Genomic DNA, 13,335 nt, shown 5'->3' with positions numbered 1-13,335 from the left:
GTGAAAGCATTTTGTACTGCCTCCTGGGAAGAAAACTTTTAATCACGTAGAAAATTGTCCAAATCACGAAAAAAATTGTAGTCCTTTGGAGCAAGCAAGGTCTGGCGAATACGGAGGGTGATGAATGATTTCTAATTGCAGTTCTTGTAGAGTTAAAACGGTTTCTCGTGCTGTATGAGGTCTCGCTTTATCATGAAGCAATAATGATGAAGATCGATTCATGATTCGGGACTGTTTCACTTCAAGTTTTGCTATCATTGTTCAGACATCTGCCGTTATTTCTTGACTAGATCGGAGAAAGTTATAGTAAATATCACTATGCTGAGACCACCAATCAGTTACTTTATGTTGGTAAGCTTTGCTTTAGGACACTGTTGCGGCGTTTGACCTGGGGTCAGCCATTGCATTTTTCGCTTACGGTTATCGTAAAAAAATCCACTTTTCATCACATGTCACAATTCGATCCAATATTCTTCATTTCTGTATCTATTGAACAAACAACACAAGTTTCAACACGCGTTTCCTTCTGCAGATCAGTCAAATCATAAGGCACTCATTTTTCATATTTATTTTATTTTATTGATTTGACGCAAATGAGTCAATATTGATTGTCGGTAAGGTAACGTTAAACCATGCCGCTAATTCCTGGATAGTTTGTCTATCGGCTTCCACCATCTCTTTCAATTCATTGTTATTCACATGTGCAGGGGGTTTTCTACGTGGCTCGTTCTTCAAATCAAATTTTCATCATGAAGCGGTTAAACATAAAACGCACGGTGCGTTCATTAGCAGTCCTCTCTCCAAACGCAATATTGCGAGCTGTTTCTGCAGCGTTAGTTCCGCGTCGGAACTCGTATTAAAAATCGCTCGAATTTTCGAAGTATCCATCTTTCTTGACTAAGCTGAATAAAAAAAAAACAACTGAGAGTCGATAATCGAAAGTTGCATATTTTTTAAAAGAAGAACCTCATAGGTACCATTTGAAAAGAGTTTCACTCAAAAATATCACACCATGAAGGTTCTATGTCAATTCGAATTGACGGCAATTTCATACTTTAACCCCTATTTTAAAGGCTAAGTGATTTTTTTTATCAACATCCCCATGACGTGAAATGGAGGTGGAATATGTGTGCGTGTATGTGTGCTTGTGTGTGCGCGTGTCTGTGCGCGTGTGTGCGGCGCGGCGTGTACTCACGCGAGAGCTCTAGCTCGACGGCGGCCCGCGAGGTGGAGCGCCGAGTGAACACGCTGCGAACGTTCTGCAGCAGCCGCGCCGTCTCCGTGAGGCTGCCACACACACCTCGCGGTCACTACTACACTCGCTACTCAACGCTATTCACAAGACAACCCTTACAATCCTCCCGACTACCCTCCTCTCTAACACTATGACGAATAGCCCTATTCCCCCCTCGTGTATCGTAAAATCAAAAAGCGTGAAGTGTTAAACAACAATTTACATGGTCATCAACGAACTCTTGCTGTTAAATCAGCTTCACTTAAATCATCATTAAGTCACGAACGGACCGCCATAATAAAATAATGTGCAAGACATTATTTTAAAGTTCTGTTGTGGACCATTTAAACTGTGTGTATGAAGCGTTAAGCGTAATTAAGAAGCAAAAGCGTTAATGCTGAAGCCATGCCCGTACTTACACTGAGCTAGCCTGACGAGCGCATGCGCGGCCTCCGCCACGCTGTTCCGGGGGACAATCACCATGCGTTAGTCACACACATGTAAATACTTCAATACTACATAAACAGTAATTGTTAGGAAATCGTTTCAAAAATACAACATCTACATTTCATTTTATATTTAAGAACACTTCAGTTCGAACGGCCGTTTCTAATTTCGGATGAAACAAAACGTTATTTAAGTATTAAACACATCAATTTTGATCTAAGGAACGATTTAAAGCGAAATAAGAATCCGACACCTGTGAAAGATATACGAACAATAAATTACATTTATTAGTTACGTGAAGTTAGTTCACTGGTTTTGTTGAAAACAGAACACTATTTGAGAGCCAAAATGTGTAATATCCACAAGGACTATAATAATACTATAGTCGATAAAGTCGTAATTCTTCCATCTTAATTTCTTCAAAATATTAAGTATTTAAAAAAAAATTGTTACATAAATACAAGAGGACGATCTTTTGTCTACTGTACGCCGACTACTCAGAGTTCCAGGCGAGTAACAGACTCGTACATACTTAAATTGAATTGGACACTTATCGACACTTCTTTGACACATTAGCAACACTAAATTTCATGTCATTTGCTTCGGTTTTCGCGCGTAATTGTAACGACTTTTACGGTTTAATCTCGCTTTTATCATTTTAGTTATACAAACTCCGTTAATTTTGTCTATTGGTTACTCAAACTGCGGTAAATTATTTATTTGATTAGTTTCTGACAAGTCTTTTGTGTAGAAAAACGTACATTTCAATTTTTTAACTATGACGTGTGACAGTGACAGTTTAAAATGAAACTACTACACGCGAAATGAAACCGTTAAAGTACAGTCAATTATTTATTATCACATTTCATGTTTTAATATTTGAGAGACGAGACGTGTGTGTGTGTTTGCAAATATTGTTATGTGTTTATGTTTAATCTATACTTCTATACTAATATTATAAAGAGGAAACATTTGTTTGTTTGTTTGTATTGAATAGGCTCCGAAACTACTGAACCGATTTAAAAAATTCTTTCACTGTTGGAAATCTACGTTATCCCTGGGTGACATAGGCTATATTTATTATATTTTCAAAAAAATTAAGGATATTTACTGAAACTCCAATAATGTAACCCAATGTGTTAACAAAATTACGTAAAATTCTTTACATCGCGTGCGCTACTTCCCAAGCGAAGCCGGGGCGGGCCGCTAGTTTTAAATAAATAAGGTTTTTTATAACTAAAATTAAAACCTTATTTATTATTTATTAATTAAAGTTTTTTTAGTTAGTTTCAGAAATTGGCAATGATTGTTTGACTATCCTTTTATACACATTTTAAATTAAAGGACACAGATAGCACTGTGAATGTTTTTTTAACAAATTATTTAAAGGAGCAGACGAGCTCTCGTCCACACTGATGTATAGTGGTCACCGCAGCCCACATCCTACACGTGGATGCCGCCCTTCCGTCCCTATCCACATATTTAATCAACTCTCTTTGCTTTACGCCCCACTAAGAGTCGTGACTTGATTTCGAAAAGCAACTCTACAACATGTAATTAATGATATTTTCTATTGTCTCGGTCACTAGATAAAAATACGAATTCCCACTAAAATCCGTGTAGTGTAAAGACTTTTTTTTTTACAAGGCATTATCTCTATGTGGCGTATAATTCGAAGCGAAAAATATACAATGTATATGTGTATCTAATTTGTATGTCAATGAAGTGCGTCATATTTTTGAATTACAATAAAGGATCGAAAAAGCAAATTATAATACAGCGCAGGTTACAACGCAGGATAAAGTACTACACAATTGCATCTGACAATAGCCGTTTATTATCGACATATTTTACACAAAACAACAACAATAGGAAGATGTACATACACATGTGTATAGTTATATTTAACAATTTTAGAATTCGTTTTTATATACATATAAATAAATGTTGTTTGTACACTGCATATCTTTTGGTCAAAATCGCCTTTATACGATATTAACAAACAAACAATTGACTGCCCTGAGTTATACCAACATGTGAGAGAATTCACATTTAGGGCGTTGGTCAGTTAGTCAGAAATAGTGACCTCAAAAAGACTACAAAAATCTAGTCATACGACATTATCGAGAATATTATTGGCGAGGTACAGAGTCGCAAGTACGGTAACACGTTGATAAAAATATAATGTTGCCAATTGATAAAACCGTATAAAAAGTTGCGGGTAAATCGTGAAGATTTTTGTTTGTCCAAAATAGCTAAAATTGTTATTTATTTCATTTATATCCATTAACAAACAAAGTGCGCATAATTTATGCCTTATGTCAATCTTAAAAGAACTATTGCTGATTTTTTAAATACAATCTGTATACAAATAACAAACAACATTTACACTCAAGTCATTTATTTAATAAACTAGCAACAATAAAACAAGTCACGATCCGCACTGAGATACGTTCGATGCGAAAATTATTTGTACATATCTATCTATATATCTTCTAATTTAGTTGAATTTAATTCAACCAGGAATGAATTGAACCTTTCCCAAAAACGGAAGGCGGGAGGTAGAACGTGAACCCTAGCACGGATAACTTATTTTATATATAAATAGGCAATGGTTTTACTTAATTTTATTAGCTACCGATGAGATTTTGTAATTATTATTTTTTTGGAAACAGTCTATTTACCCCAACGTTACAATAAAAAATATCAAAAACGAACCAAAACAGGAATTGTAATACATGCACTGAATCGAAGTCTTGAGGTGTCAAGAGATTATAGTCTAGTTTCGATCATTGGGCGAACACATATTTTGTATAGGTACTGTTAGTATAGTAACACAAATAAAATCAGATGCCGCACGGGATGAGTCTTGTATCTACCTGCGAGATTTTATGAATGGATTAGAAAAACCTTTAGGTTTCTCCTTGAGACACGCAGCATTGCGTCCTGCGTTTGACGTTTTCACAACTAAATTCACAACTAAACTCAGTACTGGCACAAGTTACAGAGCATACGTGAGTTTCTTACTGCTTATGATTTGCGATTTAGTGGGAGTTTTAAATTCCTGTGCTATGAATTTAATATATTATCGCTACTAATCATTTTAAATGGTGCCACTATGGAATTCAGTATGCGACAAATTATTGCTTTAAGAACACCATAGGCGTTTAATTTTGTTAATCATCTAGCGTATTAAGTTTCTAGCTCTTTACAAATCCCACTCCACTCCGTTGTGCAGAGAAAACATCAATTTTGCGAAAATCAGTTTGTAATGAAAATTCAAAAAACATTTTCCAGAAAAAGTTAAGAATTCCAGTTGAATATTACATTAATGGAAAATTGATTATTCCGAGCAAGGCGTTAATGGAGTAAATAAATTAGAATGTCGTTATCGACAGCCCGTCTATACGTGTGGGTGCAGTGTGATTCTAAAACAGCGCCCCTAGCGGCAAACGTAGGTAAACATTCCAACTCCGTACAAATTCAAGTTAACTTTTACGCTATCGAGAACGTTAAAAAACTCGCTATAAACACAAGGAACAGAAGTGTAAAGAGTTCTCGTGTGCAAACTGATTCTCCTTTGATTGTTGGTTGTTCTGTATAGCACGATCATATTCTAATGAAAATACTAACAAATATTACAGACTGGTTAATTTGATTCGTTTCATATATTCTCATGTCTAATTACATTAAATGTATTTTAAGTTAAGGAAGCCTTAGGAGGCGGACGTTGTTGAAGAGAGCCCTTATTAATAACTAATTTTATTTAGAAAACCAATGTTGACGCTAAGCTTTTATACTAAATATGGCGAGGTCTAAAAATACGTATTTGTATGGTTTCCAATAAAGCGGCCATGTACAAAAATTGTTTTTGGAAATGAACAACAAACAATGCAGATTGCGTTCGAACTATCGGTACAATTGATAGCATTAGAGAGTGGACATCATCGGTCTGCTTCAACCATATCTTACGATCTGCGAAATACCATGGTTATGCTTTTTTTTGTGAACATAATGGATTTCATAAGTAACTGATTTATTTTGAAGCAGCACATCAAAGCTCTCACTTAAATTGTATAAAAGAAAAAGAGATATATAGTAAAACATTGAGGCATCGTTTCGATGATGACTTAAAGGGCATCGTTTCTATTAAATATATCAAATTATATTATTCTAAAAGCTTTATTAAAAAAGTTCACTCTTTGTAAAATCTTAATATAGGAAGAGAATCTAGCGAAGACCGGGGGCACACCCGGAGCGCCCCGGACGTACACCGGGGGCACACCTGGAGCGCGCCGGGCGCACCCACCGATAAAAACAAAAGTTACCGTTTGACAGCAGCCTTTCGTCTCAACCAACACGTGACGTGCCGCCATCTTGAAATATCACAATAAGTTAGTCTAATGGGAATGCATCTGTAGAATAACTTAATAACTTACACACAACATTTAATTTACAAACTCTTACCGACCGAAATAAGGGAAGTAACAGTAAGCGTTTGTAAATATTGTTTAACAAAATTTGTACAAAAGACGAGTGACGAACTATCGAGACTAACTAATCAGTCGTAGGCCCGCTCGCATCGTGAGACGATGCGGCGCGGGTCCCTATCGGGGGTCCGGTTGCGCCGACGGCCGCGCGTCAAATGACGTGCGCGTCGCGGATCCAGGGCGGGCGCGGGGCGGGCGGCGCGGGGGCGGGCTGCACGTGGCGCCGCCTCCAGCGCAGACCCACGGGCTCGCCGCGGCACTCGCTGGCCACAACACAACGTCAGCACGCGCCTGCACTCGCGCCAAGCTCTGTCTGTCTCTCTCTCTCTCTCTCTCTCGCTCTCTTTCTATATACGCGTTACTTTAGTCGACTATGCTCTGTATCTTTAAATCGCCATGTATTGTTATATACTTTTAATAATCAAAATTTTAACAAACTGAATGCGAGAGCGACACAGCCTGCTCGATGTACAGACAGACACGGCACGAGTGCACGCGGGGTGCGGGGGGAGGGTGGGATGCAAAGCGAACTAAAAACGGGACTAAATAACGTGCTCACTAATGCTCAAAATTCACCTCGTCTGCATATCCATTTTTTATTAAATAATTCGGACAAAAGCTTAGTGCTTTTTTCGTCGAAAATACAGCAACACAATTCCAAAATGGGGTTACCAATCAAAAAAGGTGTAAATTTAGCTCCAGGTAACAATAATACGACACAGTTGTGGATATACAGACATAAGGCTAAATAAAATAAAACCGATCATACATACATATACATTTACAATAGTAAACGCAATTATGATTGCAATAAAGCCAATCCACGATATCGAGAGGTAAAGCTTATCATCGACCGTTTTGAGCCCACACATGTATCGCGCTTTATCGTCGCCCCTCATCCCTGACCATCTCTCTACAAACTTACATGTCATAGTAATGTAAGTACATTTCAATTACATGTGGTTCCCAGAGGTGCACATGCAATCATAATAATATTATTGTGCTAAATTCAATACCAAAATAAATAAATACAGTAACATATACATTTTATAAAATATCTACATTTGTGTTCTCCAGTGTTTACAGAAAAAAATTGCCAATTTTTTAAAATTTTTTTTCTTTCTAACCGTGATACCTATGTAAAATGTTGGTGAAAATGAAAAATTATGAAATGTTAGATTATATTATTGGTACTCATGTGGCTGCATATAGCATTATATGTTATAATTAATAATTCCAAACGCATAAACACATGCACTACCCGGGCCACTCTACGGACAAACTGGACACGGGTCTATGTTGATGTTCTGCTATTGTATTTGTAACGGTTAGAAGAATCTTATATTTGTAGATCTTATCTTCATTATGTGTACGTTTAATATTTTTTATCTTAAAGCTCGAACAAAATAATCACAAATAACTTGGATTAAAGTTTAGTTGATACAATATATTTATAAGATTGGAATCTTTATAGAAACATATTGTATCATATATAATCTGTGGCGCCAATTCTGAGTATTTACATGTTGTTTTATACATTATATATTTAGTTTTCTGTTTGTAAATAAAACAAGAGTGGCTATTATGTCACGCGGCCTCAAACAAGAGTTAGAACGATTTCAGTCACTCAGCTAAACGGTTTCTCTAATTAACTTTTACGACCCGCTTATAAGGTCTAAAATCAAAGGTTCTAGAATTCGATATCGTTTTAAAGAGGAATATTAGCAAATACTGTAAAGTATGGCGGGTCGGGGGCGTGAGTATCTATGAGCACTTACGAGTGTCGCGGCTGGGCCAGCAGGGCGGGCGGCGCGCGCTGCTTCAGCTCGCTCTCCCGCACGGCCTCGGTGGCGGATTTGAAGGCGGAGTTGCGCACGCTGTAACGGGCGGGTCGCGTGAGACGCGGTGAGTCTCAATCAGTTTTAAAGTAATTAATGAAAAGTTAATAGCTTCTGTATTCAGGCTAGACAGAGAGCGCACTATAGTAACAGATGACGTCAGAGGCTCTGTCTATACGTTCCAATTCCCGCTGAATTAAACGATTATTATAATACTGGATGTACGTTATATTAGCGCGTGTGCGGGTTTTTATTACCCTTGTAGGCAGACGAGCAAACGGTTCGCCTGATGGTCACTGGGGACCGTCGCTCGTGGACATCAGCAATGATAGGGGGCAGGCCGCTGCCTACCGTTGAGGTCTGTCCTCAAGCTTCGTTTGAAGAGAGACAAGACCCAGCGCTCGGGAAACATCGCGCTGTAGACGAAGGCGACAGTTCTAGATGGGAGAAACGGACGGAGTTTGCTCTGATGATTATATAGTTGATAATAATGATAATTGTATAATTACACGGTGACGACGAGGTCCGGTATGAGGGTCGCTATCGGGATGAGGATGAGGCCGAACCAGAAGACCAGGGAGCCGAACACCATCCGGTCCATGCCCAGCATCACGGCTCCGATCAGAATCGTTGGGTATATGTTACTGTCAAAACAAAGATTTATGCTTTATGAAGGTGACACGAAAGTTTGTCGAAGAAGACCAGAGACTGTGGTACTTTAAGTCAAGCAGAAGACGTGAGTGTGTCCGCGCCGCACTGTAGTATGTTGGAGGCCGCGACCAGGCGTCTTTATTTGTGTTCCATTGCCTGCATCAACCACAAGGAACATATCATTTGTTTAATGTCACTGAGTTGTCACTGTCACTGAATGTCGCTGAGGGGGGCGAGGGAGGGTTCTAGCTGGGAGTTGTCGTGTAATGCGCGAGTCGTTATGTTACTGACCTGTATATAAGTAAGAATAGCAGCCAAAGAGCTAAGGACCCCCATATGGAGACGTGCGTGACCCACGTCCACGAGTGCGTGGCCAGCCCGGCTTTGAGACACACGGTCAGAACCACGTACTGGAAATAAATAATTATTGATTTTAGTTAATCATTAACAACGTTCTTCTTGCACTGCGGACATGCTGCTATTCCGTATGTACATTATAGTTCGCGTTAAGAATGCAGTGAGTCATCTTTGTTCGCCGGCCTAGCCCCGCCCCTAACCAATCAAATCTTCTCAAATTACAAGGTCAAGTACACAGTGACCAGTTGAAGGCATAGCTTCAAACGCGGCGGTTGTGTCCTGTAATTGTGTTACCTGATTTATATTTAAAAAAAATTAATACCTCACCAATCCGTAAAAATAAAAGTGGTTCGGTAATTCATAGCGGAGAGACAAAAGTAATTTACAATTTTTTTTTTGTATTTTATACAGTCTGATTTAAATGTGACTGTGGACAGCATAATACAAAAAACAGCAAATGCATGCATTATTAAATTTTAAGTTTATTTTTTTAAATCATTAAACTTAATCTATAAAAATATAATTTGTTTGAATTTTAACACCACTTGAATTCATACACCTTTACCTTGCAGTTGCACTGATGATTCACTGCATTCTTAGCGCGAATGAACTGTAGGAACTAAGCACTATGGCACTTCTATATGGCGACACAATCTTGGGATATATCTTGGAGGTACACAGTCACCACCGGAGGATACGCACGGTGTAGACCAGGTTCCCCAGCACCAGGTAGCCGCCGTCCTTGCCCGAGGACCACAGCACGTGGTGGTCGGCGAGCGCCACGGGCAGCCAGAACAGCAGCACGGAGTGCAGCAGCGCGTTGACCGCCCACACCCAGAACACGCGCACGTTGAACAGCAGCCCTTGTTGCGACGGGATGTACAGGATGGGGTGCTGCAAGAACCGTCCACAACTTTTTTTATTGCCCTTGTATGCAGACGAGCACACGGCCCACCTGATGGTGAGTGGTTACCGTCGCCTATGGACTTCAGCAATGCTAGGGGCAGAGCCAAGACGCTGCCTACTGACCAATCCGCTGCCTACCGAAACCGGACTTTTTCTTGGTGCTCCTTGGGTGTACAGAGCTTCATCACATCAAAACATAGATTATTCTATTTAATGTGAGGACCATGGACAGCCGCGGTGTAGTTAATTTGTCTCTCTCGCTCTCTGTATGTGTTAGAAGCTGAACGTGAACACATATGACGTATCTTTTTAATATGTTATATTAATTTTTAACAATGAACAAGTTTGTATAAGTACAAGTACACTACGGCAGCGCGCCGAGGGAAGCCACTGAAAATATATACAACAATGAACACTGGTACAATACGACGTGCTCATGCGGTCCCTGTCGCTCAGATGTTGCGTACGATTATGTTTATTGTACAAACAGTTAGCGCAGTAAATATAATAATTAACCAGTTTAATAGAGATTTGGTCCAGTTCAACTTACCCTGAGCATGATCTCCGGTGAGCACAGCTTGTCGAAGAGTCCGATGGCGAAGGGTGGCAGCGCAGTGAAGATAACGTTGTAGAAGCCGATGGTCCACCGCTCGAACAGGATCTGCCCCGACCTGCCGACGGAACGCGTCACTGCACGGCACCGCGGGGGGCGGGGTGCGGCCCCGGGGGGCGGGGGGCGCGGGATACTCACCAAGCAGAGTATATGGCGAACCACAGTTCGATGACGTACAGACAGATGTTTTTGTAGAATGAATACAGAATGAGTTTGCTGATTCGCGAGTAGTTCCAGGCTCCGTGCACCAGCAGCAGGCGGAGCAGGAAACGGAACTAGGAACAATACATGTTCTTAATGAACAGTACATGGATAACAGTTTGTGGCTTTAGTAGTTATCTCCATATTGTTTTAACTGGTTGGCTCTATTTAAATACTTGGATTTGTATTTAATGAGCAGTGGTCGGAGTAGGTAGATTGACTTTATATACTTGCGTCAAGATATTATAATATGGACATGCCATTTTATCCATAATCATTTTTTTTTTAATTGTAAAAAAATATTTTTAATCGTCATCGGATACAATTTCTATATTTATGAGATAAAGTAACAAAAAGCCCTGTCTAAGTTTTGTCTCATACTGACAAGCGTCATTTCTAATTCAACAGAAAGGGACAAAATACGGTGTAACGATTCCAAGGCGTTTTTGTATAAATTATATTAAAATACTGATTTCTTTCACCATTAGTTAGCGTAGATTAATATTATTAATACGTTTTTCACCTTAAACACAGATTTATGCTAATTTCAAAATTCCGGAACAAATATCACAATAAATATGAAGTTCCGGTATTTTGGAGGCATATCCATATTATCCTCTACGTTTGACGTCAACGACCTTAAATGAATCTACCTACTCCGACCTCTAGTAATGAGCCTTGGAACTGTTAGCTAGGGTGTCGGCACCTGCGCGATGCTGTAGTCGGAGGCGCAGACGGCCTGCAGCCCCTCGACGCCGGAGATGCCGACGCCGACGGACGCGCGCTGGATCATGGCCACGTCGTTGGCTCCGTCGCCGATGGCCAGCGTCACCGCCCCCGTGGCGCCCGACACCAGCTCCACCACCTCGGCCTTCTGTATGGGCGACACCCTGCAGCACACCACCACCTTGCAGGATATGCACAGGTCCAGGAAGTCCTTCTTCAGGTCGCAGCCCATCGCGTACTTGAGGCTCTTTCCGTCGATGACGAGCGCCACGTCGTTCTGCTTCCGGAGGTTGTCTCCGAAGTCTATGGCGTGGCGCGACATGGACTCCCGGGTGCCCTGGGGAGACACGACACTGCGTTGTAAGGAACTTATTATGTTGGCTCAGGATCAAAAATTACAATTGTAATTTCGGTATATTGTATTTAAGCAGAATATTGCAGTTCCATTACATTATAGCTACCACTACAATATTTCGTGTCGACTTGTTGCAAGATTGGCCGTGCCGGTGACATTGTCAACTCGCCCTTATCTATTATAATCTATAAATGTACTAAAGAGTGGTGAGCAATGTAATAAAACTGACATCGAAGTGCGGCGGCCTTCATGTCTCTTGCCATTGTCCTATCGGGAGAGGGAACAAGCAACCATGTGGCCGTGCAGTAACTGCAGTTTACTGGTGGTAGGACGTCTTGTGAGTCTGCACGGGTAGGTACCACCACCCCATCTATTTCTGCCGTGAAGCAGTAATGCGTTTCAGTTTGAAGGGTGGGGCAGCTGTTGTAACTATACTGAGACCTTAGAACTTATATCTCAAGGTGGGTGGCGCATTTGCGTTGTAGATGTCTATGGGCTCCAGTAACCACTTAACACCAGATGGGCTGTGAACTCGTCCACCCATCTAAGCAAAAAAAAACTTGAATATATTTGAAGCTTTAAGAAATGTTGAGACCGAAGATAGAATTGCTTATTGTTGTTAGTGACGAGTGGGGTGAGGGGGTGGGTGAGGGGGCGGGTGAGCACTGACGTCGAGGCTGTCCTCGTTGAGTATGAGCAGCGGCATGGCGGTGTGGATGAGCCGCGCGGAGTGCGCGATGTTGATGGCGGTCTCCTGCTTGTCTCCCGTGAGCACCCACACGTTGATGTTGGCCTTCAGGAGCGCGGCGATGGTCTCCGGCACGCCGTCCTGCCGCACACACGCGTCACTGCACTCACGTGCTCGGTACAACGTAACATATCGCGCGGCCAAACGTAGCTTATTTTGGTACGTTCAACCATTTATTTTGGCCTCAAATGACGTCACACGAATGTTACGTTCAACCGAACTCGTTGTCAATAATCTGTTTGTTGATATGCATCAGTGTACCTATTGCATTCGTTCAACATTAAATAATTTAAACAGATAAATTTTAACACTGAACGCATATTGTATTTAATATTTACGTTTTAGTTATAATCGTCTTGTAATAAACTTTTCTACTCCTATATTACATAGATAATTTCATGATGGTCACAATGTGCTGGTCCTCCATGAACGTCAAGACATGTCTCAAAGCAGTTGTCCCGTACTTTCAATCGGACTGACTACACGGTAACAGAAATTGGCAAAATGAATAAATAAGTATTCGCGTGGGCAAACAAATGTAGATCTTGTTTGTATGTAGTTAGGGGGCACGCTCACCTGCAGCTTGTCTTCAATGGCAGTGGCTCCGAGCAGCCTCAGGTTGTTCTCTACGAGATCGGCAGCTTCCTCGATCTTCTGCTCGCGGTCCTGTATCGCGATGCTCGCCTTGTGGTAGGTGTTGGACCAGTCCTGTTCGAACAGATCACGGTGTGATGGGATGCGAGCGAGGGGGCGGAGGGGGCGGCGGGGC

At 40.9% G+C, this 13,335-nt stretch overlaps 1 protein-coding gene across 2 annotated transcripts in view; it reads right to left on the bottom strand.

Annotated features, from left to right (window-relative positions):
- The window catches only part of LOC101746988 (probable phospholipid-transporting ATPase IA), a 77,976-nt gene that overhangs the window by 6,194 nt on the left and 58,447 nt on the right, over positions 1–13,335 (bottom strand). For both annotated transcript variants that reach the window (XM_012691761.4, XM_062671924.1), the window contains 10 exons: positions 13,143–13,274; positions 12,489–12,647; positions 11,444–11,800; positions 10,675–10,811; positions 10,474–10,594; positions 9,720–9,911; positions 8,952–9,070; positions 8,519–8,653; positions 7,950–8,048; positions 1,196–1,287 (listed from right to left, as the gene is read on the bottom strand). In XM_012691761.4, coding sequence (XP_012547215.1) covers positions 1,196–1,287; positions 7,950–8,048; positions 8,519–8,653; positions 8,952–9,070; positions 9,720–9,911; positions 10,474–10,594; positions 10,675–10,811; positions 11,444–11,800; positions 12,489–12,647; positions 13,143–13,274 — 1,543 coding nt within the window. The remainder of the gene's footprint in view (positions 1–1,195; positions 1,288–7,949; positions 8,049–8,518; positions 8,654–8,951; positions 9,071–9,719; positions 9,912–10,473; positions 10,595–10,674; positions 10,812–11,443; positions 11,801–12,488; positions 12,648–13,142; positions 13,275–13,335) is intronic.

The sequence above is a fragment of the Bombyx mori genome, chromosome 13 (genome assembly GCF_030269925.1).
Source record: "Bombyx mori chromosome 13, ASM3026992v2".
In the NCBI taxonomy this organism is placed as follows: Eukaryota; Metazoa; Arthropoda; class Insecta; order Lepidoptera; family Bombycidae; genus Bombyx; species Bombyx mori.
The sequence above is the reverse complement of the archived record's forward strand: the minus strand, read 5'-3'. Positions and strand labels throughout refer to the sequence as shown.